This window comes from Chlorocebus sabaeus, chromosome 18, assembly GCF_047675955.1.
Source record: "Chlorocebus sabaeus isolate Y175 chromosome 18, mChlSab1.0.hap1, whole genome shotgun sequence".
Taxonomy (NCBI): Eukaryota; Metazoa; Chordata; class Mammalia; order Primates; family Cercopithecidae; genus Chlorocebus; species Chlorocebus sabaeus.
Genome location: NC_132921.1, coordinates 18,337,784 through 18,362,231, shown reverse-complemented (window position 1 = coordinate 18,362,231; position 24,448 = coordinate 18,337,784). Strand labels below are relative to the sequence as shown.

At 36.6% G+C, this 24,448-nt stretch overlaps 1 protein-coding gene across 9 annotated transcripts in view; it reads right to left on the bottom strand.

The window, feature by feature from the left end:
- PIGN (phosphatidylinositol glycan anchor biosynthesis class N) overlaps positions 1 to 24,448 on the bottom strand; it is a 199,520-nt gene that overhangs the window by 80,713 nt on the left and 94,359 nt on the right. For all 9 annotated transcript variants that reach the window (XM_037987973.2, XM_073006256.1, XM_037987971.2 and 6 more), the window contains 6 exons: positions 23,071 to 23,157; positions 19,513 to 19,568; positions 18,830 to 18,905; positions 16,906 to 16,979; positions 8,986 to 9,028; positions 6,867 to 6,919 (listed from right to left, as the gene is read on the bottom strand). In XM_037987973.2, coding sequence (XP_037843901.2) covers positions 6,867 to 6,919; positions 8,986 to 9,028; positions 16,906 to 16,979; positions 18,830 to 18,905; positions 19,513 to 19,568; positions 23,071 to 23,157 — 389 coding nt within the window. The remainder of the gene's footprint in view (positions 1 to 6,866; positions 6,920 to 8,985; positions 9,029 to 16,905; positions 16,980 to 18,829; positions 18,906 to 19,512; positions 19,569 to 23,070; positions 23,158 to 24,448) is intronic.

Here is a 24,448-nt window from a genome sequence, read left to right as displayed (position 1 = left end):
TAAAGCATGAAAGACTAAATATGTTAGTAAGTAGGAAAAAGATAATGAATTCAGGATTCCAAGGCTGAAATCTCCTCTGTTTCAGTCCCAGGCATAAAGGTAATCAAGGGAAGCAAAGGGGATGCTGCAGCCGAGGAAAATTTCCGTTCAGGGGCTTGCTTCTGGGCATCTCGTTTCATCACTGCTTCTCTGATTTTGCCCCATTCTCTGTAGCCCTAGCAAAAGCCCTTTTGGGCCTTACTCAAAGCTTTAGTTTTGGCAACATAATACTCCCACAAGCTTCCTTTAACCATAGCTTTTAACTTGCTAAGAATAGTCTTCATGTCACAAGGTTTTCCACTTAATTACCAATGTGACATTTACTACTTGTTTCCATCTTCTGACATAAATAACAAATCACTTTGCCAACTGTGCAGTTTGGCAGCATGCACAAAACAGGCAGTGACTGAGCAGCCTGCACACCCCATGGCAGCTTCACCATTCACAAGTGCTTCCTTTAAGATCAGCTCAACCATTGACTGACTCTGTGACATGAGCAAGTCGCAGTCTCCTTAGGGCCACAGTGTCCTCATCTGTAAAATGGAGATGGCAAATGTATCTACTGCGAAAGATAATATCTACAGTGTTATGAGGAAAATCACATGCAATAATATAGAAAGTAACGTAAATAGAGTAGCACAGAAGTATTGGTTATTTTTGGTAGAAGTGTGACCAGGGGCGACCCTTTGACTGACATCCTGGGCTTCCTACTCAAGTTTGAGCTTCTATCTTACTTTGCCTTTTGTCTAATAGAGAGGACTGTGTGGTTTCTGAACAGCATTTATCACGTCTTTCATGACTCCAATCTCAGATAAACAACTGATGGGTATGTGGACTCTGTAGCAATGCACAGCCTTGCTGTGACCTTGTGGGAGGCTCTCTGCCTCTGCTCTGCTCTGGGAATGAGCTCACTCCATTTGGGCCCCACATAATGCCTTCAAAATCCTTCTTTGACAGAGAGTAATTACACTGTAATTTAACTAGGGACATTCACTCCTTCTAATTATAATATTCCTCATGCTCATTAGTAAAATAAATGAAAATAAAATCTCCCTCAAAGGGAGGTGTGAGGGTATTCCCATGCAATACTACTACTCTGTTTCTTCTCCCCTTTCTAATTAAACTTGAAAGAGTAGTCTGTACTTGGAACTCTACTTCCTGACCTCCAATTCTACTTATGCATTTTTCTCTTTTTTATCGGTCATATATGCAAGTACTAGAAAAGCAAAATAATGGAGAAAGACTTAAAATGAAAAGCAACAATCTCTCATTCCTTCTTATTCACTTTTCAGAGCAACCACTCTACTTTTCTTTTTAGATCTTCTGGTGGTTACCCCCCTAATATGACTTATTACCTTTATGTTGTTGTTTATGGATGCATCCATTTAAAACAAAGTCCCTCCTACTAACCAGAATTTAATCTATGTATACTATGCTCCACTCATTTCAACTTTTAATTTTTCTATTTTTCCTTATGAATCAACTTTGAGGTATAATTTACATGTGAGAAAATGGAACCATTTTAAATGTCCCGTTAACTGAGTATTGACAAATGGTACACCCGTGTAACTAAAAACACCTTCAAAATATAGAACATTTCTGTCACCCTAAAAGTTCCTACATACCCTTTTGTGGTCAATCATACCCCAACTGCCAGCCCCAAACAACCAGTGATCAACTTTCTGTGACTACAGTCTTGCCTGCTCTAGAATTTTATATAAATGGAGTACACTATATAGTCTTAGATATCTGGTTTCTTTAACTCTATAAAGTTTCTGATAGTTATCCATGTAGTTGAGTTCATCACTTACTCACTTCCTTTTTAGATAAGTAATATCCCATTGTATGGCTACAGCACAATTTGTTTGTCCATTCATGTGCTGGTGAACATTTGGATTGTTTCAAGATTTTGGTTCTTATTAATATAGCTGCTATGAAAATCCTGTACAAGTCTTTCAGCATACATATGTTTTGCCTTCTCTTGGGTACCTGGAATTGCTGGGGCAAGGGTAGTGTGTATTTCACTTTTTAAGAAAGTCTCTTTTCCCTCTAGGTCTAACTCACAAATAGGATGGCCACCAGTAAGTTCTAGGCATGTGATGGGAATTGCTGCGTCATGTTACAGGATGGGTAGGAGGGATGCCTGTCTCTGTCCTTTGTTAGGAGGCTACACATGCTAGAATGGAGGACAGCCTTACTAAAGTGGAGGCACATATATCATAGCAGTGAAATTCCTCCCAGGTCTTTTCTTTTTTCTTTTCTTTTTTTTTTTTTTTTTTTTTAGGTCTCTTTAGAGGCGTCTTCTGGTTTTCCACTGGGAGTAAAACGCCTGTAGCACTTTCTCCATGGGGATGAAGGAAGGAGGAGACAGGCTACGGAGAGCCTGTTGATACCATCATTTCGTAGGCAGATATCCAATTAATCTCCTGCTTCCCTTCCTCACTCCTCCTTCCACATTACTGTCTGACTGAGTCTGAAGCCCCTGCAACTCCCTTCCCTTTGGTCATACCGGTCTGTAGCTTCTGGGCTGCTGCTTCCTCCCTCTGGTTACCTATCTTCTAGAAATTTGTTGAACTCAAATTTGCTGATAGTCCTTCTCCCATTCTTTTCATTTTGCTAAGTGTGTTTATTTTTATTGGGGTCTTGGTAGAAAAAAGAAAAATGTTTATCTTTGGTCTGCAGTCCTCACCTAGAAACTGGTGGATCTGATTCAGTGCAGCAATCTAGCACCAGATCCTACCCCTGAAACTTCTCCAGCCACGCTCAACAATGCCCACTGCCACTTAAACCAAGGCACGCCTTTATGTTTTCACTTACACTCTGTCACATCTGAGACTGCATGACCTCTCTCCTGCCTGAAATGCTCACATGATTTTCACAACACGGCTCTCTCTCGGTTTTCTCCTGCCTTCTGGCCACTTCTTTCAGCCCCGTTTCTATACTTCTTGTTCTCTGCTCTTCACCTTCTCTCACTCTACACATTCTCCCTAGTTCTTGTGACCCAACGTACTCTTGTAAGCGCCACACTTGCAGTGTTCAGACAGCTCCTGTCCTGACAAACCTGCCTTAAGCTACAAGACTCAGACAGACACCCTAAGTGTCCCCACAGTACAAGAGAGCCTACTGTAGAATTTCTCACACTGCACCATATGGCCTGCTCACGGATCTGCTTCCTCCTCCAGCCTTATGCTTCCTGACAGCCCAGAACTGTGAGTTTCTCATCCCCAGCAACTCTCCTAGCATACAGCTGGTGCTCAATAAATATTTGCTGGATTGAATTGAGATCATGGATATGAAAAGGTGCTTTGTGTTTTATACATGTTATTACTGGTAATCAGAGTAAAAAATTTTTACTTTGAAGAAAAAACATGCCAGGTAAAGATAAACCTCAAGCTAATTAAAGAAAATCTAAAATTCTTAGTGCAATACAAATGAATGCCTGTTCATAAACTAATGATGCACATCTTCCTATGAAAATTGCATCTTCTTCATTCCTTGGCACCTCTTTAGAGTCAAACCAATTTAGACGTCTCTGATCAAAACAGTGTCACACCCAAGTTCACAGCAGCATTATTTACAATAACCAAAGGTGGAAAGAACTCTAGTATCCATTGACAGACGAACAGGTGAACAATACGGCATATGCATATACACATACAACGAAATATCATTCGGCCTTTACAAGGAAAGAAATTCTGACACATGCTACAATATAAATGAACTTTAATGATGTTACACCAAGTGAAATAAGTCAGTTGCAAGAAAGACAAATACTGTATGAAGTCATTTACATGAGGTACCCAGAGTCATCAAATTCATAGAAAGAAAGGTAGAATGGTGGTCGCCAGGGGCTGATGAGAGGGAGAATGGGATGTGACTGATTAATGCGTTCAGAGTTTGCTTTTCAAGATGGAAAGAGTTCTGGAGACAGATGGTGTGTGGTAATAGCTGCACAACCATGTGAATGCATACTTAATACCATTGAACTGTACACTGAAAAGCTGTTATGATGATAAATTTCATTATGTGTAGTTTACCACAGTTAAAAATAAAAGAAAAAGTCTCATACACAAAACACTGTATTTTACCAGAATATTTTTGAAGCAAAATTCTGACCTATGTCTACAATGAAAATAATCAAATGGTAGAGTAAAGAGAGGTATGCCAAATGTAAGAAGCACTGTAAAGGACAAAAAAGCAGAATTACAGAATGACAACAATAACAATTGCTGACATTCACTGAAGCTTACTAGATGCCAGGCACTACGCTAAATACTTAAATGCTTTATATAAATTAATTCATTCAAAATGGCTACAAGAGAAATGGGGGGCTTAGAGAGATTAAGTCACTTAGCAAAGGTTTCACAGCTCAAAAGTGGCAGAAATGAGATTCAAACCCAGGCGCTCTGCTCTAAAGCCCATGCTCTGGCCACTATCTGCCTGGGCACTTTGGGATGAGAGGGCTGGGGAGGGGAGCAGAAGGGGATCTCTAAACTTTCCCTAACTTTCAAGTTTAAGAGACAAATGAAAACAAAATCAATTATCTATGGAGTACCTTTTACATGCCAAGCACATATGGCATGTAAGAGATTCAAATCCAATCCTGGATCCGAGGGAATCCACAGTCTATTGGGAGAGGCAGATATGTATATAAATAACCAGGCAGTACATGCCAGGAGCTGCCTAAGAGGTATCAACAGAGGGAAGAGGATGTTTAACACATGGTGTCTCCTGCAAACCCATACAATTCTTGGCAACACAAAGTGATGAATGAATATTGACTAAATGAAAGAAAATCAGTATACAAAAATGTATTCTGTCTCAGAATGCATTTGGAGAAGAAAAGATAAAAGAATCAATTTTGCTTTCTTCTTCTCAGAGAAAAGAAATTTAACAGATTATGGCAATCATTGAAATTTAAATCACAATAAAAAGGAAACTGACTTTTTGTTCAGATTACACTTTATTTTTAATTAACTAATTAAATTTTTTTTTTTTTTTTTTTGAGATGGATCTTACTCTGTGGCCCAGGCTGGAGTGCAGTGGCCCAGTCATGGTTCACTGTAGCCCTGACCTCCCAGGCTCAAGCACTTTTCCTGCCTTAGCCTCCTGAGTAGCTGAGACTACAGGCATGGGCCACTGCACCCGGGTCTTTTTTTTTTTTTTTTTTTCCTATTTGTAGAAACACGGTCTCACTATGTTTTCCCAGGCTGGTCTCAAACTCCTGGGCTCAAGCAATCCTCCCACCTTGGCCTCCCAAAGTGCTGGGATTACAAGTGTGGGCCACTGTCCCTGGCCTTTATACTTTATACTATTTACACTTTAAATAGTTATCACATATTAAAAGGTTACCGTATTAAAGATTCTAGGAGACAGATAATGATCACATGAAATTTAAACTACCATATAAAATTCATACTGCAACTAGAACACCCTCATTTTTCTAAACAGATGAGAGATTAAGGAAATACACAAGGACACTGGAATGATCAGCTTTGAAACCATGGATTCAAGCAGTTTATCTTGCATCTTCTGTTGCCCTTTAGTTCTCTCTAGACTTAACATCTATCATCCTCCCCACAGCATTCCATGTAAACATTTGCTAATGTGCTAATGCCAAGAATTGGAGAGACGTCTCATTTCCAGAGGCTTAAAATAATGGCTACTTGCTGCACTTACCTCAAAATCATATTGGCACCTTCTATACTAAGATACTAAGTTTTAATTTTTTTCACTGCACTATTAAGAACTTCTACGTTAGTGTAGTCATGTGCCACATAACGACGTTTTAGTCAACAATGGCCTGCATGTACGCAGTGTTCCCATAAGATCATAACAGACCTCGTGATAGCATGGTGTCTTTGCTGCACAAAGCATTACTCTTACTTGTTTGTGGTGATGCCGGTGTAAACAAACCTACTGCACTACCAGTCCTATAAAAGTCTAGCACATACAATTATGTACAGTACATAATATCTGATAACGACAATAAACAACTGTTACTAGTATCTACATTTACTATACCATATTTTTCATGGCTTTTTAGACTATACTCCTTTTCCATATATATATATAAATTTAACTGTAAAAGAGCCTCAGGCAGGTCCTTCAGGAGGTATTCTAGAAAGCACTGTTATCAGAGATGACAGTTCCATGCATGTTATTGCCTGTGAACACCTTCCAGTGGGACATGATGTGGAGATAAAAATCCTGACCCTCTGTAGGTCTAGGTGAATGTGTGTGTGTATCTTAGTTTTTAACAAAAAAGTTTAAAAAGTAAAAAAAAAAAAAGTAATTTTAAAATATTGAATTAAAATACTAATGTTAAAGTAGAAAAGAGCTTAGAGAATGAGGATATAAAGAAAGAAAAGGTTTTTGTATAGCTATATAATGTGTTTGTGTGTTTAAGCTAAGTGTTATTATAAAGTCAAAAAGTTAAAAACCTTATAAAGTAAAAAAGGTTACAGTAACAACTCACTGACTCACCCAGAGCAACTTCCAGTCCTGCAAGCTCCATTCATGGTAAGTGTCCTAGACAGGTGTACCAGTAAAAAATCTTCTACACTGAATTTTTTACTATACCTTTTCTATGTGTAGACACATAAATACTTACCATTGGGTTACAATTGCCTACAGTATTCAGTACAATAACATGCTGTACAGGTTTATAGTCTAGGAGCAATAGGCTACACCATATCCTAGGTGTGGAGTAGGCTACACCATCTAGGTTTGTGTGAATATACTCTGTGATGTTTGCACAGAGAAGAAATTGCATTTCTCAGAACTTATCCCTGTTGTTAAGCAATGCATAACCATATATACTATACCTTGTCCCAATATCAAGCCAGCTGCCATAATCCTTGACCAAGAAGAAAAAATGCTGTAAGAAAAAAAAAGGCTCAATTAAAAACAAACCTATTTAGATTCAGTCTGAAAACAAAGTTATTTTAGGACAGTATGTTTCAGATTTCTGACTCTAACAATCACTAGCTGACTGTAGTCAACAAGAATATGTCATTTACTGAAACGTTTGCTTGTATTAGAATTAGTAGTAGTCTAAAATCCAGAAATAGAATTATCAATCAAATGAACACGAAAGTGGCATTTCTGAATAACTAGAAATGAAGAACAAGCCAACATCAATTTAAAAAAAAAAAAAAACTAGATAATACTAAAGATGTCAGTGGAAAGACGTCATGTCATCCATCTATCAACAAATATTTACTGTACTGACTACCTACTGTGTGCCAATCACTGTCTTAGGTGCTGGAGATAAACTCCTCCTCACAAGGCATAGGCTCTACTAAATAATTCAGTCAAATTATCGGGGGTGTGTGTGTGTGTGTGTGTGTGGGTATGTGTGAGCAGGGGACAGAGGGAGTGCTATCATTGGAAAATATAGGCAATTATAGAAACAGAGGAAGGGGTTCATACCCTGATTAGGATGGAGGGGAAGGCTTCCCAATGGAAGGTGAAATCTAAGTAAAAAGTAGGAGTCAGATGAAAGGAGGTTTGGAGAGAAAGAAGTTTCTGGCAGAGGGAATAGCCTATATACACATCAAGAGTCCATAGAGAGCTTGGTAGTGTCAAAGTGAGGATGGTGTAGAGACAACAAGGATGGAGAGGTAAGAGAAGATGCCAATCAAATGGGCAGAAGCTATATCACAAATGACTGTTCAAGTTAATTTAGGCAATCTTTTCTATATAAAATTAATCAGAATTTCAACCCTCTTCTATTAACATGTCTGTTTGTCACTTTGCACAAAACTGAAAACTGATTTGTTCTCACATGTGTGGTCAGTTTCAGAAATACAATGAATAACAGTTCAATACCACACAAAAATACCCTCATCTAAACCAAGTGACTAGGAATCTGATTTGGGAAGCTACTCTTATTGATATTCCTAGTTACTTCTGGCATGGGATGTTATATGGTGATGAATTAACCTTACCCAAAAAGACCGCTGGTGTTTGTTCTCAGCTACTGGGCGGCGATTTCTAGGCCCTTGGAATGTCATGGAATGTCATGCCTTATAGAAGGTTCTGCCTGAGGTCTTGGCCGCTGGACAGTCTAACAATGTGATGTATGATAAGGGCTTTGGGCCATATTACCAGCTGTATCCCCAGAAGGGATTAAAGGTCAGCCAGGTAGGCAGTATGTGATCAAACCCCACTAAAAAGTCTGGACAACAAAGCTTAGGTAAGCCTGGTTGGCAATACTCCATGTGTACTGTCACACATCAATAGCGGGAGGCTAATGCTGTCCTGATTCCACAGGGAGAAACAGAAACTCGGAATTCGGTGTCCTGGACTCTGCCCTATGCCCTGGAATAAATTGTAACTGAATATAACAGCATTCAGTGAGTTCCGTGAATTCTAGTGAATTACTAAAGCTGAGGGTGGTCTTGGGAACTCCCCAGACTTGTACACATAAAATAGGTTCCTCTTTTTGTTAATAAGAGAGGCCTACCTACCTGCATCAGAACTCATTTATTGCAGCCACATCTTGATTAACACCTTCCCAATAGAAAAGCTGCATTTCCTTTTTCCTTCCTTCCTTCCCTCTCCCTTTTCCTTTCATTTTTAATCTGAGAGAAGGGTTAAAAATCAACATTTCAATAGAAAAATGATGTATTATCTAAATTTAAAGTTAGCTTTTTCTGTTAATTTCCTTTGGAAGGTTCATTTCAGATACAAAGCAACATGGAAGACAAGGTATGACAGATTCGAATAAACCAAGTAGTAAGACTTTTGACACCTGAAGAAGAGCACACAACCTGTATAATAACTAATATAAAACAACATAATTTATATGTGTAAATTATTCTAGCACTTACAACTCAATATCTAAAGATTTCATGTACCAAAATGCATTCATATTTCTCTTTATTAAATTAACCCAGGACTCTTAATCTAATTTATATGGACTACCCAGTAATGCCTTACCAAAGCCATAATGTCTGATATGACGAGAACAATGAGAAAAAGGCTGGAAAAAAAAAAGAAGGAAAAATTACATATAGTACAACAGGTGCATTTTTCAAACTCATTAAAATCCAAGTGAGACTAGGCAAATAACCTAATATTGTTGATACTTTTGCTTCTGAAAACACAACTTTCAAAGGTTCTTTTCATATTATCACAGGTGACCACCCCATAGAGATGAGCTGGACTGTAAAACATGTTATTAAGTGCTCTGAATATTTATTTCAGTAAAATGAAAGGGACATACATTATGATTTTCAAAACTAAACTTTTGAGATAATTGTTAACTAATATGCAATTTCAAGAAATAATACAGAGGGATCCTCTGTACCCTTTACCCAGTTTCCCCCAGTGAGAAGATCTTGTAAAACCATGGTATACTATCCCAAGCAGGACATTGACACTGATACTGTCCAGATAAGGAGTGTTCCCATCATCACAAAGATCTCTCATGATGCCCTTTTAGAGCCACATGTGTCCTCCCCTCACCATCCCTCTGCCTAATCCCTCACTCCTGAGAGCCACTAATCTGCTCTCCATTTCTATAATTTTGTCATTTTAAGAGTGTTTTATGAGTAGAATAACGTACATAACAAGTTAAACAATTTATATAACACTCTGTTACCTTTTGTAACCTTCGAGGATTGGCTTTTCCCACTCAGCATAATTTTCTCAAGAATCCTCCAAGGTGCTGTGTGTATCAATGGTCATTTACTTTTATGGCTGAATAGTACTCCATCATATGGATATACAATGGTTTACTTAACCATTCAAGCACCAAAGGACATCAAGGCTTATTTCTACTTGTGGCTATTGTTACAGTTTGCGGCTCTTACAAATAAAGCTGTTATAAACATTTGTGTCTAATTTTTTGTGTAAACCTTTCATTTTTCTAGGAAAATACATCAAGAGTGCAATTGCTAGGTCATACAACAGTAGTATGTTTAGTTTCATAAGAAACTGTAAAACTCGTTTTCAGAGCGGTTTGTACCATGTTACATTTCCACTAGCAATGCATGAGAGCAATTTCCTTACATCCTCAACAGCATTTGGTGATACCACTATTTGTTTTTAACTGTTCTGATAAACTGTTCTGATATGTGTATAATGATATTTCATTTTTTAAAAAAATTCTTTTTTAAGATGGAGTCTCGCTCTGTTGCCCAGGCTGGAGTGCAGTGGTGTAATCTCGGCTCACTGCAACCTCCGCCTCCCGGGTTCAAGCGATTTTCCTGCCTCAGGCTCCCGAGTACCTGGGACTACAGGCACATGCCACCATGCCCGGATAATTTTTGTATTTTTAGTAGAGATGGGGTTACACCATATTGGTCAGGCTGGTCTCATACTCCTGACCTTGTATCCGCCCGCCTCGGCCTCCTAAAGTGCTGGGATTACAGGCGTGAGCCACCATGCCCGACCCACTGTGGTTTTTATATGCATTCCTTTAATGGCTAATCATGCTGAACAACTTTTCATTGGCTTATTTGCCAGCTGTATATCTTCTTCAGGTGTTTTGCTCACTTTCTAATTAATTTTTTTTTACTGTTTAGTTTTGTGCATTCTTTATATATTCTAGATACTAGTCTTTTTTCAGATACCTGGTTTGTAAATATTTTCTCCCAGTATGTAACCTATGTTCTCACACTCTTAGCAGGGGCTTTCACAGAGCAAAAACTTATAATACTGAAGAAGTCCAGTTTATCACTTTTTCCTTTTATGGGTTACAATTCTGATGTCAAGCCTAACTCTTTGCCTAACCCAAATCCCAAGGATTTGCTCTATTTTTTTCCTAGAAGTTTAAATCTGTGGTCCACTTTGAGTTAATTTTTGAATAAAGTGTAAGGTTTTGGTAGAGATTTGTGACTTGTTTTTAAGAAATAATTGTTTTTCTAACCATTGGTTTGAAATAAAGACATGTAACTCAATAGTTCACATATGCAGATATATACCACAAGTCAGACCGATGATATCTTACTGAAGTATAATTTCATTCAGACACATAATAAAGTGTGTTAATCTGATTAAGAGTTTGTAGATAATGCAATGGTCATCCAGTACAACCTTCTACGTAAAGCATGAATTCCCAAAGTATCAATCCCAATAAAGGCATTGTCTAGCACTAGTTTTAGTGGTTGCAGCAACAGAATCCACTCCATTTTCACAGCTCCAATTACTGCAGAGTTCTTTCTTCTGTGAATCAAAGCACAACAATAATTCTACCCTATGGACCCAGTTCTTCTGGAATAGAAAAATAATAAATACAATTCAAAAGACCTTTAGAATAAGTGTGGTGGCTCACGCCTGTAATCCCAGCACTTTGGGAGGCTGAGGTGGGAGGATCGCTTGAGGCCAGGAGTTCAAGACCAGTCTGGCCAACATGGTGAAACCTCGGCTCTACTAAAAATAGAAAAACTAGCCAGGCATGGTGGCACATGCCTGTAAGCCTAGCTACTACAGAGGTTGAGGCATGAGAATCGATTGAATCTGGGAGGTGGAGGTTGCAATGAGGTCACACCACTGTATTCCAGCCTGGGTGACACAGTGAGACTCTGCCTCAAAATAAAACCCCAAGAAAACAAAACAAACAAACAAATGAACAAAAAGACCTTTAAAAAACCTTTACATACCTTTTTCAAAAAGTTTTGATTTTTTGGAAATATTATTTTTATTTTTCTAAAGAAAATTATATTACTGTGTGACACAGATGATGTTCTGGGATACTTGTGAAATTAAGACACATCTGATTAAGTTATTTATTGTCTTCTCAGCCTCAGTTTCCTTATCTATAAAATGGTCATAATAATATCTGTATTTCCTAGTATCATTGGAAAAATTAAGTCAGGTAATATGTGGAAAGTACCTAATACAGTGCCTGACATATGGTATTTGCCTAGTAAATATTGGTTTCATTCTCATTCCTTAAACAAAAGCTTTAAATGAAATTAAAGATATAATCTCTCCCCTTATGGAATTCACAAGGTGTGTATTAGCTAGAGTTGCCATAACAAAGTACCACAAATTGAGTGGCTTAAACAACATAAATTTCCTCATAGTTCTGGAGCCTGGAAGTCCATGATCAGTGTGTGAGCAGGGTCAGTTTTATTTGAGGTCTCTTTCCTTAGCTTGTAAATGGCCATATTCTCCCTTAGGTTCACATGTCATCTCTTCTGTGTTTGACTGTGTCTTAATCTTTTCCTCTTATAAAGACATCAGTCATATTGGACTAGGACCCACTCATATCACCTCATTTTACCCTAGTTATCTACTGAAAGGCCCTGTCTCCAAATTCAGTCATATTCTGAGGTACTTGGGGGTCAGGACTTCAACATAAGAATTTTAGGGGACACAAATCAGCCTCTAACTGCGTGTGAAACACAAAAGTAAGAAACAATTTTATCAGCCACAGTCTGAGTTACCTAACTTAGCCAGAAATTTGAGGGTGGAAGGATTCCGGAGAGTGGAGCAGTTGGGTAAAAAAAGTTTAACAGAGAATAAGATCCCTGAACTAAGTCTTAATTAAAAAGAAGGAAAAAGATTTTCCAGAGCAAATCTTCATATTCTTGAACCATTTTGTGGAAACTGAAGAACCCAGAAGTAAGCCTGCTCAAGGTCACACAGCTAGTAACGGTAAGTCTTAGACTTATAACAGCAAGTCTGGCCGCAGAGCCTGTGCTCCAAACCATTACGCACACTGCCTCCCCATGGCTCTACTGACTCTCAGAGGCCTTCAGCATCTTCATCACGTTCCTGTGAATGTGTCCCAGGTTCCCTTGTTTATTCATGTGCTGCCCAAATGCGAAGGCATAAATATAACACACTATTCAATATTCAAGGTGATCTAATTTTAAGAAGGATAGGGTTATCATTTCCTTGCTGTGAATACAATAATTTTATTAAAGGCAGGTTAGTTATATGGTATTATTTGATCTCCAAGATGTTTTGAAGCTACTATGTACCTAGATCCCATAAGTTTCCTCATAAATACATTTTTATTCAAGAAATAAATACCTGCTATTGAGTTTTTATCCAATTGATAATAAATATTACTTATCATCCCCATCGAGCCACTGTGATTGTTCACTTGCAAGACCCTTAACTGATCTCCCTGCTCTTATTCTTGTCCTCCTAAAGTTATTATCCATGCAACAGACAGAACAGCCTTCAAAACCTACCAAAGGCTTCTTGCCACAACTGAATAATACTGAAGTCCTATCTGTGGCCTAAGTGGCCCCTTATGTTCTGCCCCTGCCAATCTCTTCAACTTTATTTCCTACAATTCTTCTGCTAGCACAGTCTGCTTAAGGCTACCTTTCTTGCTGTTCTCCAAATACACCAAGCATGTCTTCAACTCATGCCCTTTGTACGTTTCACTCCTTTTACCTGAGTGAACCATGAAACTATGTGAGTAAAGACTATGTTCAGGTTTTTGCATAAATTGCTTCTCCTTAGAGCGGTCTCCCTGGACCACTTCATTTTTTCCCCTGACATTTAACACTACTTAAAATTTTGTTATGACAAGCATTTTATTTTCTTTGTCTCCCTAGGTAGACAGTAAACTCTGTTCACCAAATGTAACACCAGCGGCTAGTACAGTGCCCGGTATATTATACAAACTCAAATCCTATGTGCTGAATGAATAGTAGGAGTAATTAGCATAAACTAAAACTGAAAATGGCTAATGCTACACATTGTGAAATTTGCTTTAGATTTAAGACTGACTTAAGAACCTTTTCCTTTTGATTTCACAGAACACAAAAAATCTGATCCACGAAAAATTAGACCTGGTAGAAACAACACCAAATAACATTGTAGAAGGCTAAAACCACACAGAATAAAATCTGTAACTAACAAAATAATGATGGAAGAAGCAAATCTTAACAATAATCAGATCTGTAATATCTAATCTAGGTGAATGAGACCTGGTAGATATGATAACTATAGAAGGAAAAAAAAAAAACACTGGGAGGAGCTGAAATCCATAGACTTTAAAATAAACAAAAACAACCCAAAATTTTTCTGAAAATTAATAAAAATAATTTTAATAAATTAAAAATCAAAATAGAAATACTTAAAAGTAATTTACTTCTACTTCATAGTGATTTAAAAATTAAGTTGATTTAATAGAGTGCCCATAGGAAAACACTTTCCCAATAAAAGTTATTCAATATTATAATAATTCTGATTCAAATCTAGATTCCTAAATATGCGAGCATAACATTTTGGAGATAAAAACACCCATTAGAACAAAATGATATATTCAAAATTGGAGTAAAATTATTTTCACTTCAATTAATACAGGGCATGAGAAAACTAGCTTTTTGGCTGCTAGATCACATTGTTGACAACTGCTATTTCCAAGTTTTTTTTTTTTCCCCCAGTCCCTGCCGGGTAGCCATGGCTCTTGTACAGTTGAGTACTTAATCAAACACAGAACTGAAAAATCATCCCTTTCAGATCTTATATGGTTGGTTGTTGAATACTTCTGTAATACTAAAACTTGTTTCTCTTTCTCAGCGGCCTTCGAATTTCTCTCATGCTTTGCTGCATTCTGAAGGTGACAAAGGTCTTCATGGTCCATGTCATCTCAAACTGTGAAATGAACTGGCCACAACTGTGACACTTCTGGCAGGTTGTTTCACACCCCCACACCTCCCTTTTCCCTAACCCCCTTCCAGTTTACAATGAATGTGTGTCAGACAGAGTTCTGGCCATAGAGACATAGTCAGAAATCTGCTACATGGGGCCTTTGGGAAAGACACTGCTACCCTGACAGAAAAGGAGGATCAGCTGACATATCTCCTTGCCTTTTTCCTCATTAGTCCTTTTCCCTTGTTCCTGTCTGGATGGCAGATGAGATATGATGGCAGATGGAGGCGTGATGAGAAAAACACGAGGGTAAAAGCAACAATCTAAGAATCTTCCATTCTTAGGAATACAGAAAAGCAGGGTTGCTGATGGCACCACAGAGTTGTGGGCTGCCAACCTCCAGACTCCATGTGACATGAGGACATAAATCTCTATTTCTCTTCGCTACTGTTAGATTTTCATTGCTTACATCCATAAGCATTCTTAATGGATAAGCTATCAGGTAATCTTCATGCACAGCTACTACCTTTTTGTGGTCTCTACCCAAAATTTACAAGGTTTTGTTGATGAACCCAATTATTAAGACTGAGACACTAGATAAATTATTAATAATTAGAAAAGTAAATTTTAAGTCATGCAAAAAAATGTTAATACAACTTTTCTACTTCACTTTTGTTCCATACACATTTTAAGGAGTGAGTCAGAAGAGAAGAAGAATCATTTCACTGGTTTGTTATATTGAACTCGTCCTTGGCATTATAGATCTAATAAATAAATAAGTCATTAGTATATATCTCCACCCCCATCTTAACCGTAGGCTTCCAACAGTTGTAAGAAAATGATTAGCAACATAAATAATAAGACTGTAAAAAGGTCAACAGAAAGGAGAGATGTTATCAGTGATTATTTGGTAAGTGCTACGGCAGTGAGGGTAGCTGGACTTCAGCTTGTGTGATGGATTAAATAAAGAAAACAGGATGAGAAGCTAATTTTCAATAGCAAGAAAAGGCATCGCTGGGATCAATGTGTGACATTAAATTTGATGAGTCAGTGTGATATCCAGGAAGAAATGTCAGTGACTTCTGAGTTTAAAGGTCAAAAGAGACCTTTCTGAGCCACCTTTGCCTCAGTTCTCTCCTGCTGTTTTGTTTTTCATTGCACTAGTTTCTAGATAGCATTACTATACACACGTACAAATATAAGAATACATACACACATACACTTTGGTGTGCCTTCTATTTCTTATTCCACATGGCCCCAGCTCTTCTTATTTAAACCTTAATTAAAATCCCTTCTAAAAATCTTATCCACCAACAAAGATGCAGGAAAGTACACGTCATTCACCAGTTTTTATTGCATCTAAGTAAATATCTCTTATGTGATATTGACAAGGCATAAATACTCTCAATATTAAATTCATGTAAATATCTTGCAAAAATATACTAAAACTAGAAATGAGATTTCTAGTATTCTTAAGCAGTGGAAGAAAAACTTTTTTCTTTATGGCATATGCATAATACTATGCTAAACCCAGTTCAGGCTTATACTCATCAAGAAAAACATGCAAATTTATGCTAATATTAGTTATTTCTTTCAGCATTGAGTATGCTAGTTTGATTCAAGAATAAAAAAACTGCTAAGCTTCATATTTATATCAAGTATTTTCCAGAGTCCCTGTGCTGATAAGGCAATTTTATTGGTTAAAAAAAGCAAATAGTTGAGTTGACAGCTTTTCTTCCACAGTCTTGATTGCTTAAGACGGACTGCTCCAGAAATTCCTCAAAACTCAGAAAGAATACTTCCCACTCCATTTGTCAGATGTGTAGAAATCATAACTGAGAAACTAAGTATATTTTTGACACTTAGAAAAGTTAATTTTAAGTCATGGAAAATGAAATAATGTTCACACATTTATCTAATAACATATTTAAGAAATAAACCAAAATAAGTTAGAGTATCTTTTGCTTTTTGTAGGCACAGTTACAATAAGTAATTAACTACGATAATTTAACATTTATGTTTTACTGTTTTCTAGGGAGGTTCTTCACTAGCTTGAATAATATTCTAATAACATTTTATTGCTGAGAAAGCAAGCTTGTCTGCTAGAGGCCCTAATCAACTAATTTCCTCTAATGAGTTGCAACACTGACTAAACGGGTGAACATTTTCTCATTTGTGTAATAAACAATCTACGTTACAGTGTCTTAATAGCAATCACATGAAATGTCTTCAAATGTTTACTCTCATCTCCTAAAAATAGGCAAATCAAATGTTTCTTAAACGAATTCACCTTACCTTTTTGACGATAACTGAGTAGTCAACTGAACCGCTTCGAAAGCACACATAACAAGAACAAAGGGGATTAAAATCTATAAAAGAACAATAAATGATGCCATGAATAACTGAAGCATTTGAGACACTTTTTGAAAAAACTACTATTTCTGCTTACAGAAATATTTTCAATTTCTCAAGTAACTTTTATATATACTAGTGAAAAGCAAACACTGAAATAAAAGCAAGATACCAATAGCACATAGAACAGTGATGAAACTGACTTAAAAACCTACATTAATAAGCTATACAATGTAAAAGACAGCAAACATCAATACATATTCCAAATAAAAGCCTATTACAAATTTTGTTCCATTTAATGTATTCTAATAATTAACAACAAGGTTCAAAAGATTCCAAGAGGGTGTGAAAAACACAGAATGCCCAAATCAAATAAATTATATAACCTGATAATTTGATTCACAGATCCTTAAACCCATCTGGTTACTTAAAACTATAACATCATAAACATGATTCAGCTTCTCAATCATTGCTTTCTGTTTTTTTAAAAAAATACATTTATTTGTGATTATAAAATTCACACTCATTATAACAAATTTGAAAAAAAATTATAAAACATTTGAAATAAAGCCATAGCAAAATTTATGCTGGTTGAAAATCCATAATCCAGAGCGAATACTGTTAATATCTTGAGGTATTGCTTTCCAATTATCAATTTTGAAAAAATATATAACTTGACGTTTCAAAAAAGGGGGAGATATGGAAAATAAATGATGTTCAAGACTGCATAAAGTTATTTTTCAAGTGAAGGACATATGGATAAAATAGAATTCAGCAGGGCCCTCACTTCTAGACACATCAGTCAACAAAAGTCATCAAGTGTATTATGTCATTAAAGCTTACTGCTTTGTGCTAGAGATTAAGAACCCAGCATTTTAATATGAGCTTTGTTTTTCTCTCCCTCCCTCCCTTCCTTCCTTCCTCCCTCCCTCCCTCCCTCCCTCCCTTCCTTCTTTCCTTCCTTCCTTCCTTCCTTTCTTTCTTGTTTTTAATTAAAGGTCCATGGTCTTTAATAAATTGGGGAAAAAAAGTCACCATTTTAAAAATGTGAATGAAAATTAAGGAAATAGCAACATGTTTAAAAATAACTCAGTAGAAAACAGGACATGAGAAAATGAACATCTTTTTAACATTTCTTAAACTTCCATTTGTATTAGTGTAGTAACAAAAAGTAGACATTAATCCTATTAAGATGACACCTTTAATCATTTTTATTTATAAATCTGAACATTAGGTAATCGGATTTTAGGCAAGTATCAGCTTAGTTTATTTAAACAAATATATACTAAATAAAATGTGTCAGGCATTATGGTAAAGGGAATAAAACAAGCATAATTACCTTAGAGAAGAAGAACAAGAATTACATTATAATGAAGAATCTGAACCCCTGGAAAGCTGAAAATTGTCATTATCTTTGTATTGTCAGCACCCAGCTAGTATCTAGCACATTACTGAATATAGCAGAAAATGACATTTGTTGAATGACTCGATCAATTCTAGGTACATGGATTATGAGAAAAGATTATGTTGGCAATCTCATACGTAGAGAACATGGGTTCAGGGAACCTTATACTCTTTAGCAGCACTGCAGTTTGATCCATAGCTTCCCACAGGCTTTAATCACATCTGATAAGATCCTCTCAAATTAACAGTTGAATCCCTACTCTTTTGAAGTCCAATGCACTTATGAGTAAAGCAAAAAGATTAACTGTGGTTTGGAGTAAGGATTAGAGGGTCTCACCTCCAATTTAGCAGTGCCAACTATGAAAGGATATCTTCTTTCCATTGCTACTTAACTCTGTCGAAATGACTTTACAATCTTAATTAATCAATAGCTTAATACAAATAACAAAATAAGAAAACTAACCTTCCACATCATCAGGGCTCCCATCATGAAAGGACTGAACACAGTCAGAAAGCAATAGACAGAGGCAAGATCAAAGCTAGGGAATTATAACAAGGAAAAAGGATTTAGAATTCACTCTGTAAGTTTAAAAGAATGTTCTTCTAAAAAGATGTTTAAACTAATTCTCTGAAATCTACTTACTAAAACATAAGCAAACATCATATTATGAAGCCACTAAAATGAACGCAGTAGATCTGAATGTGCCAATACATACCAATCTCCAAAATATATCATTCAGTATAAAAAGAAAGGTACAGGCTGGGTGCCGTGGCTCATGCCTGTAATCTCAGCACTTTGGGAGGCCGAGGTGGGTGGATCACCTGAGGTCAGCAGTTTGAGACCAGCCTGACCAACATGATGAAATCCCATCTCCACTAAAAATACAAAAATTAGCCAGGCATTGTGGTGGGCGCCTATAATCCTAGCTATTCGGGAGGCTGAGGCATGAGAATTGCTTGAACCCGGGAGGCGGAGGCTGCAGTGAGCCAAGATCACACCACTGCACTCCAGTCTGGGCAACAGAGTGAGACTTTGTCTCAAAAAAAAAAAAAAAAAAAAAAAGGTAAGGTACAGAACAAAAGGTATAGAAGTCCTAGGTTGCATTATTTTTTGGTTATACATATGCCACTTTCATTTAAAATTACCTGTTAATAGAAGCTATATTTCCAGTTCCAAAAAATGCTGTCACTAGGAAGAAAACCTAAAGGAAGTCAAGGAAATGGCAAAACAACTCAGATTTCATACAAATTACCTTTTCATTTGGAAAAGATATGCTAATTTTACCTTGAGAGTAATTTGCTTTTTTACTTGCATATTGACCATGAATTGTTTTCAGTGAACATTCCATTATATCTCCTTTTCAATGCATTTTAAAACAGCCAGATTGAAGAGACAGTGTACTGAGAATAATGAGGCCTGAGAGGTCATCCTCACTCAGTCCCTAGTAACCTTAGGAAGGTTATTTTCCTCTTCCCTAACATGAGCAAGGTGGACCATATCTGTAGTTGGCTGCTAGTGATTTTTTTCAAAAGGAAAACGTGGATCTAGGGTATAACATAGACATTTTCAGCTGAAAGACACGGTTATAGTCTATATATGCTTGCTGTAAACCCACCACATGTTAAACACATGCTAGACTGCTTGAAAGGCTCAGGAAGAAACAAGATACCATTTCAAAATAATTCAATAGAGAATGACACATGAGAAAACACTGAACATCTTTTTGACATTTCTTAAACTTACATTTGTATTAGTAAAGCAATAAACATTGATATTAACCTTAGTGTCCAAGAACTTACTGCTAGCAAAGCACTTAAAATGGTGCCTAGCCCACTGAAAAGGCTTGATAAGTGTTAGCTCTTTTATTACTATAGATACCCACAAAAAATGGTGAAGCAACACTGAAGAGGAAGTATGAATCATGACAATTTTCAGTGAAAAAGAGGCATTTGAGTTGGTGAGTTGAGCCTTAAATGTATTCATGGATTCAGTGATTCAACCAATCATCTAACCAACCAATGTTTATTGTCTAGTATATGTCAAAGATAGAGATAGGCACTAAGAATATAAACATAAATAAAATAGTCTCAAAATACTCCAATGGTGACTAAGATATGATGACAGAAATAGAGGAGAGACATTTTAAGGTAAAGAACAGTGAGAAAAAAATGACACCGCCAAGAAAGAGTAAAAAGGTTTGATAGGAACTTAGACTTTATTGAAGGATATGGTGAAAGATGAAGCAAGAAATATAGATTAGTGGCATATTAATAAAAAGCCTGAACTTGGCCGGGAGTGGTGGCTCATGCCTGTACTGCAATCCCAGCACTTAGGGAGGCCGAGGCAGGTGGATCACGAGGTCAAGAGATTGAGACCATCCTGGCCAACATGATGAAACCCCATCTCTACTAAAAATACAAAAATTAGCCGGGCCTGGTGGCGCATGCCTATAGTCCCAGCTAGTCAGGAGGCTGAGGCAGGAGAATCACTTGAACCCGGGAGGCAGAGGTTGCAATGAGCCGAGATCATGCCATTGCACTCCAGCCTGGCGACAGGGTGAGACTCCGTTTGTTCTTGTTGTTGTTGTTGTTTTTAAAGAAAGCCTGAACTTCATTGTGGATACAGTGAAGAGTAGAAAATCTTTTAGGCTGGTGTTATAATCAAGAAACACCAGTAACTGTGTGATATTCAGATAAGGGAGACAAATAATTGGAGGCAGAAAATTTAAGTAGGGAGCAATTTCGGTAGTCCATATCAGAGATAAGGAAGTGTGAACTGATGCAGTGGGAATGAAGATCAAGAGTGAAGGAAGCTACAGGGACTTTAGAAGTGGACAAGGAGCAGTTAAATATGACAACAAGTTGGACGTCTTGGGGACAGGGAGTATGGTGATGCCATTAAATGAGATAAGGCCTGCCAGAGAGAGTGACTTTGAAGAGGAGTGGCAGTTGTTAATCAGTTTGGGACACATATTTGGTGATGCCCAGCAGAATGTTAGACATGTGGTCCTTCAGGTCACAAGAGAGGTCAAGTTTGGAAAAACAGATCTTAGAGTTGTTTGCAAAGAAGTGTCCACCAAAGTTACAGGAAAATATGGCATAAACCAGGCACAATAAGAGAAGGCTAATGGTGGAGCATGGAGAAAAAAAATATGGCTGAAGATCAGGCAAAGGAAGTAGTTATAGAGAATAGAAATGATATAAAAATCTTAGAAGAAAACTTGTACTGTGTCCTGGATGTGAAGGGAAAAGAAAGAGAAAACATAGACTTGAATGTTAAAGTGTGGTCAGGTAAACTGAATAGATTTGAGTGATCAGGAAACCCCTGCAGACCACTGACAGTACAACTTCGGCAGAGACATCTGACAAATACTGATAGAGCACTACTATGTGTCAGGCATTGTTAGAGGTCTGTGGACACGGTATATACATGGAGAGAAAATAACGGCAGCAACTATAAATTTTTCTTTCAAAAAATTAAACAGAAAAGACAAGATGAAATTATAATTTAGGGAAATGCAAGGATCAATGGGTAAAGTGCTTTATTAGTATTAGCTGATTGGAAAGAACCTGTAAAGAGAGAAACAAAGCAAAACAGAGTGAAAGCAAGAGACAGAGAGGATGGAATAGTTATTTTCTGTACCTGAGAGGTCTAGACTCTGCACCATGGACAGCTCAAAGGAAATGCCTCCAATACTTACAAGCCATGTATCTGATAAGGGGCTAATATCCAAAACATACAAGGAACTCCTACAGCTAGCAAAAGTAAAATAGTCACACCTAGAAAAAGAGAGTAGAATGATGGTTGCTGAGAGGGCTGAGAGGAGAGGGGACAGGGGAAATGTTGGTGAAAGGATATGAAGTTTCAGTCGTGCAAGATGAATAAGGTCTAGAGATGAAATGTACAGCATGGTGACTATAGTCAGTAATATTGCACTGTATACTTGAAATATGCTAAGAGAGTTGATCTTAAGTGTTCTCACTGCAAAAACAGAAAGAAAAAACAGTATGTGAGGCAACAGATACGATGACTGGCTTGATTGTGGTGATCATTTTACAGTGTATACATATATCAAAACATCAAAATATACACCTTAAATATATACAATTTTTGTCAATTATACTTCAATAAAGCTGAATAAAATAAAGGAAATATATCCCTATGATTTCTTGCAGCTAGTCAGTGAGCCTTTCCAAACTAAGACTTTCCTCTGCCATACTGTCTTTCAAACTTCTACTACTAACAACTTTCACAACATTGCCTCCGAGGTGATCCAAAAACCTTTGTGAGACAGATGTTATGTAATATGAGTTTAGAATAAAAGGCACATAAAAAGATATGAACTCATAATTGTGCTGTCTTCCAGGATGAGAGAAATTAGATTGAAGTTGGGAGCTGAAAGACTTTAGCTTTAGCTCTAATGTTTTAATTTCTTAAAAACACATTTTTAAAAAAACATATGTGACAAAATACTAATGGCTAATATCTTGAATAGTAGGAACATATATACATACGTATCATTCTTTATACTTTTCTATAGTTCAAAAAATGTTTTAATGTGAATTACATGAGAAAACTATAGTTCAGGGAGGTTAAACTACTTAATACCACTATTAAGTGATGGGCAGAAACACCTTCCATGTCTTCTTACTCCATTAAGTGGGAGTTGCAGCTCTTTAAACCAAAGTCTCAACAAAGGATACAAGGAAAAAGGCCCTACGGATGTCATCCAGATACAGCTGTCGAAACTGAGTTATATCAGTATTATAAGAGAACTGGATACTGGTAAGCTGTGAGATAATAAGAAAAATATTAATGCACAATAACAGTTGACTTATTTCTATATTTTAGGCAAACTTACAATGGCTAAGTTACAATGGCTAGAAACATGCCCTGTGTTGACAAAAAAATAAAAAACAATAAATCTTTCCCTAGGGTTTAATTACACCATAATAAAATCTGTCAAAAGGTAAAATAATATATAGAATACAGCTGTAGTGTTGCTATATGTGTAATAAAAGTGAGAATTGAGCTTTTTCTTATCTTATATAAATGCATCATTTTAAAATTACTATATAAATTCTTCCCTTTTCAAATACTAATTTCTCAGAGTGTCCTGATCATCTTAAACCTAGATATGGTATCATATTAAAAGGCATGGTAAAATTAAATGTTTGTTTATTTGTCCCTCTATTAATTCTATTTGCAGAGAAATTTTCTTTCTGTAAAAAAGCAACATATTCCCGTCTTTGGTAGAACAGAAAGCCACTCAATCCAACAAGGTGAGTGCACTCTTGCTTAAACACCTTCCACAAATAGAACACTAATGGGTGAATTTAAAGGTAGACTTTCCCCACTCCTACTTCCCATGTAATTTTCTAGTAAGTTCTTGGGATGTTTTAATACTCTTTTCTAGAGAGAGATACATTTGCTTTCAGTTAAAAACATAGAATTTAAAAAGTAACACAATAATCCTCAGCCTGATGAAATATTTAATATTAAGGCTAACCTCTGAGTATTTACATGAATCTGCTCAAAACTGCTTTTCGTGTATTATTTTAATATTCAAGGACTAAAAGTTTAAAACCAGTAATTATTAAATATGCCTCAACAAAGTTTCTTCTTTATTGAAATTAATCATTCTGAATTATCAATAACAATCTACAAACTCAACTGGAGCCAGATAAGGATGGATCAACTATGAAGGTATTTTCTGTAATATTCATTTTATGTGACCTTAGTAAAATTGTAAATAATCTATCACCAATTTCTCAGAATTACCATCAGCTCTAAATATAGACAAGAAACATCAATTTAATTCTATAGCCCACCATGATAAAGGTATCCTTAAAAATTGGTTGGATTTTAGCCAACTCAAAGTATTATGTGTTGCATAAACAATCTAAGATTTGGACTGAGGCCACAATCATTGAGGCAGCAGAATAAGCAATCTGGATTAGGACGACCAGAAAGAGAAAAACAATAATAGAAACTTAAATGTCACCTTATAATCAAATTCACAAATTGACTTGTGACAACATAAAAATTCTTCTAAGATAAATTGACAGAAGAAAAATTGGA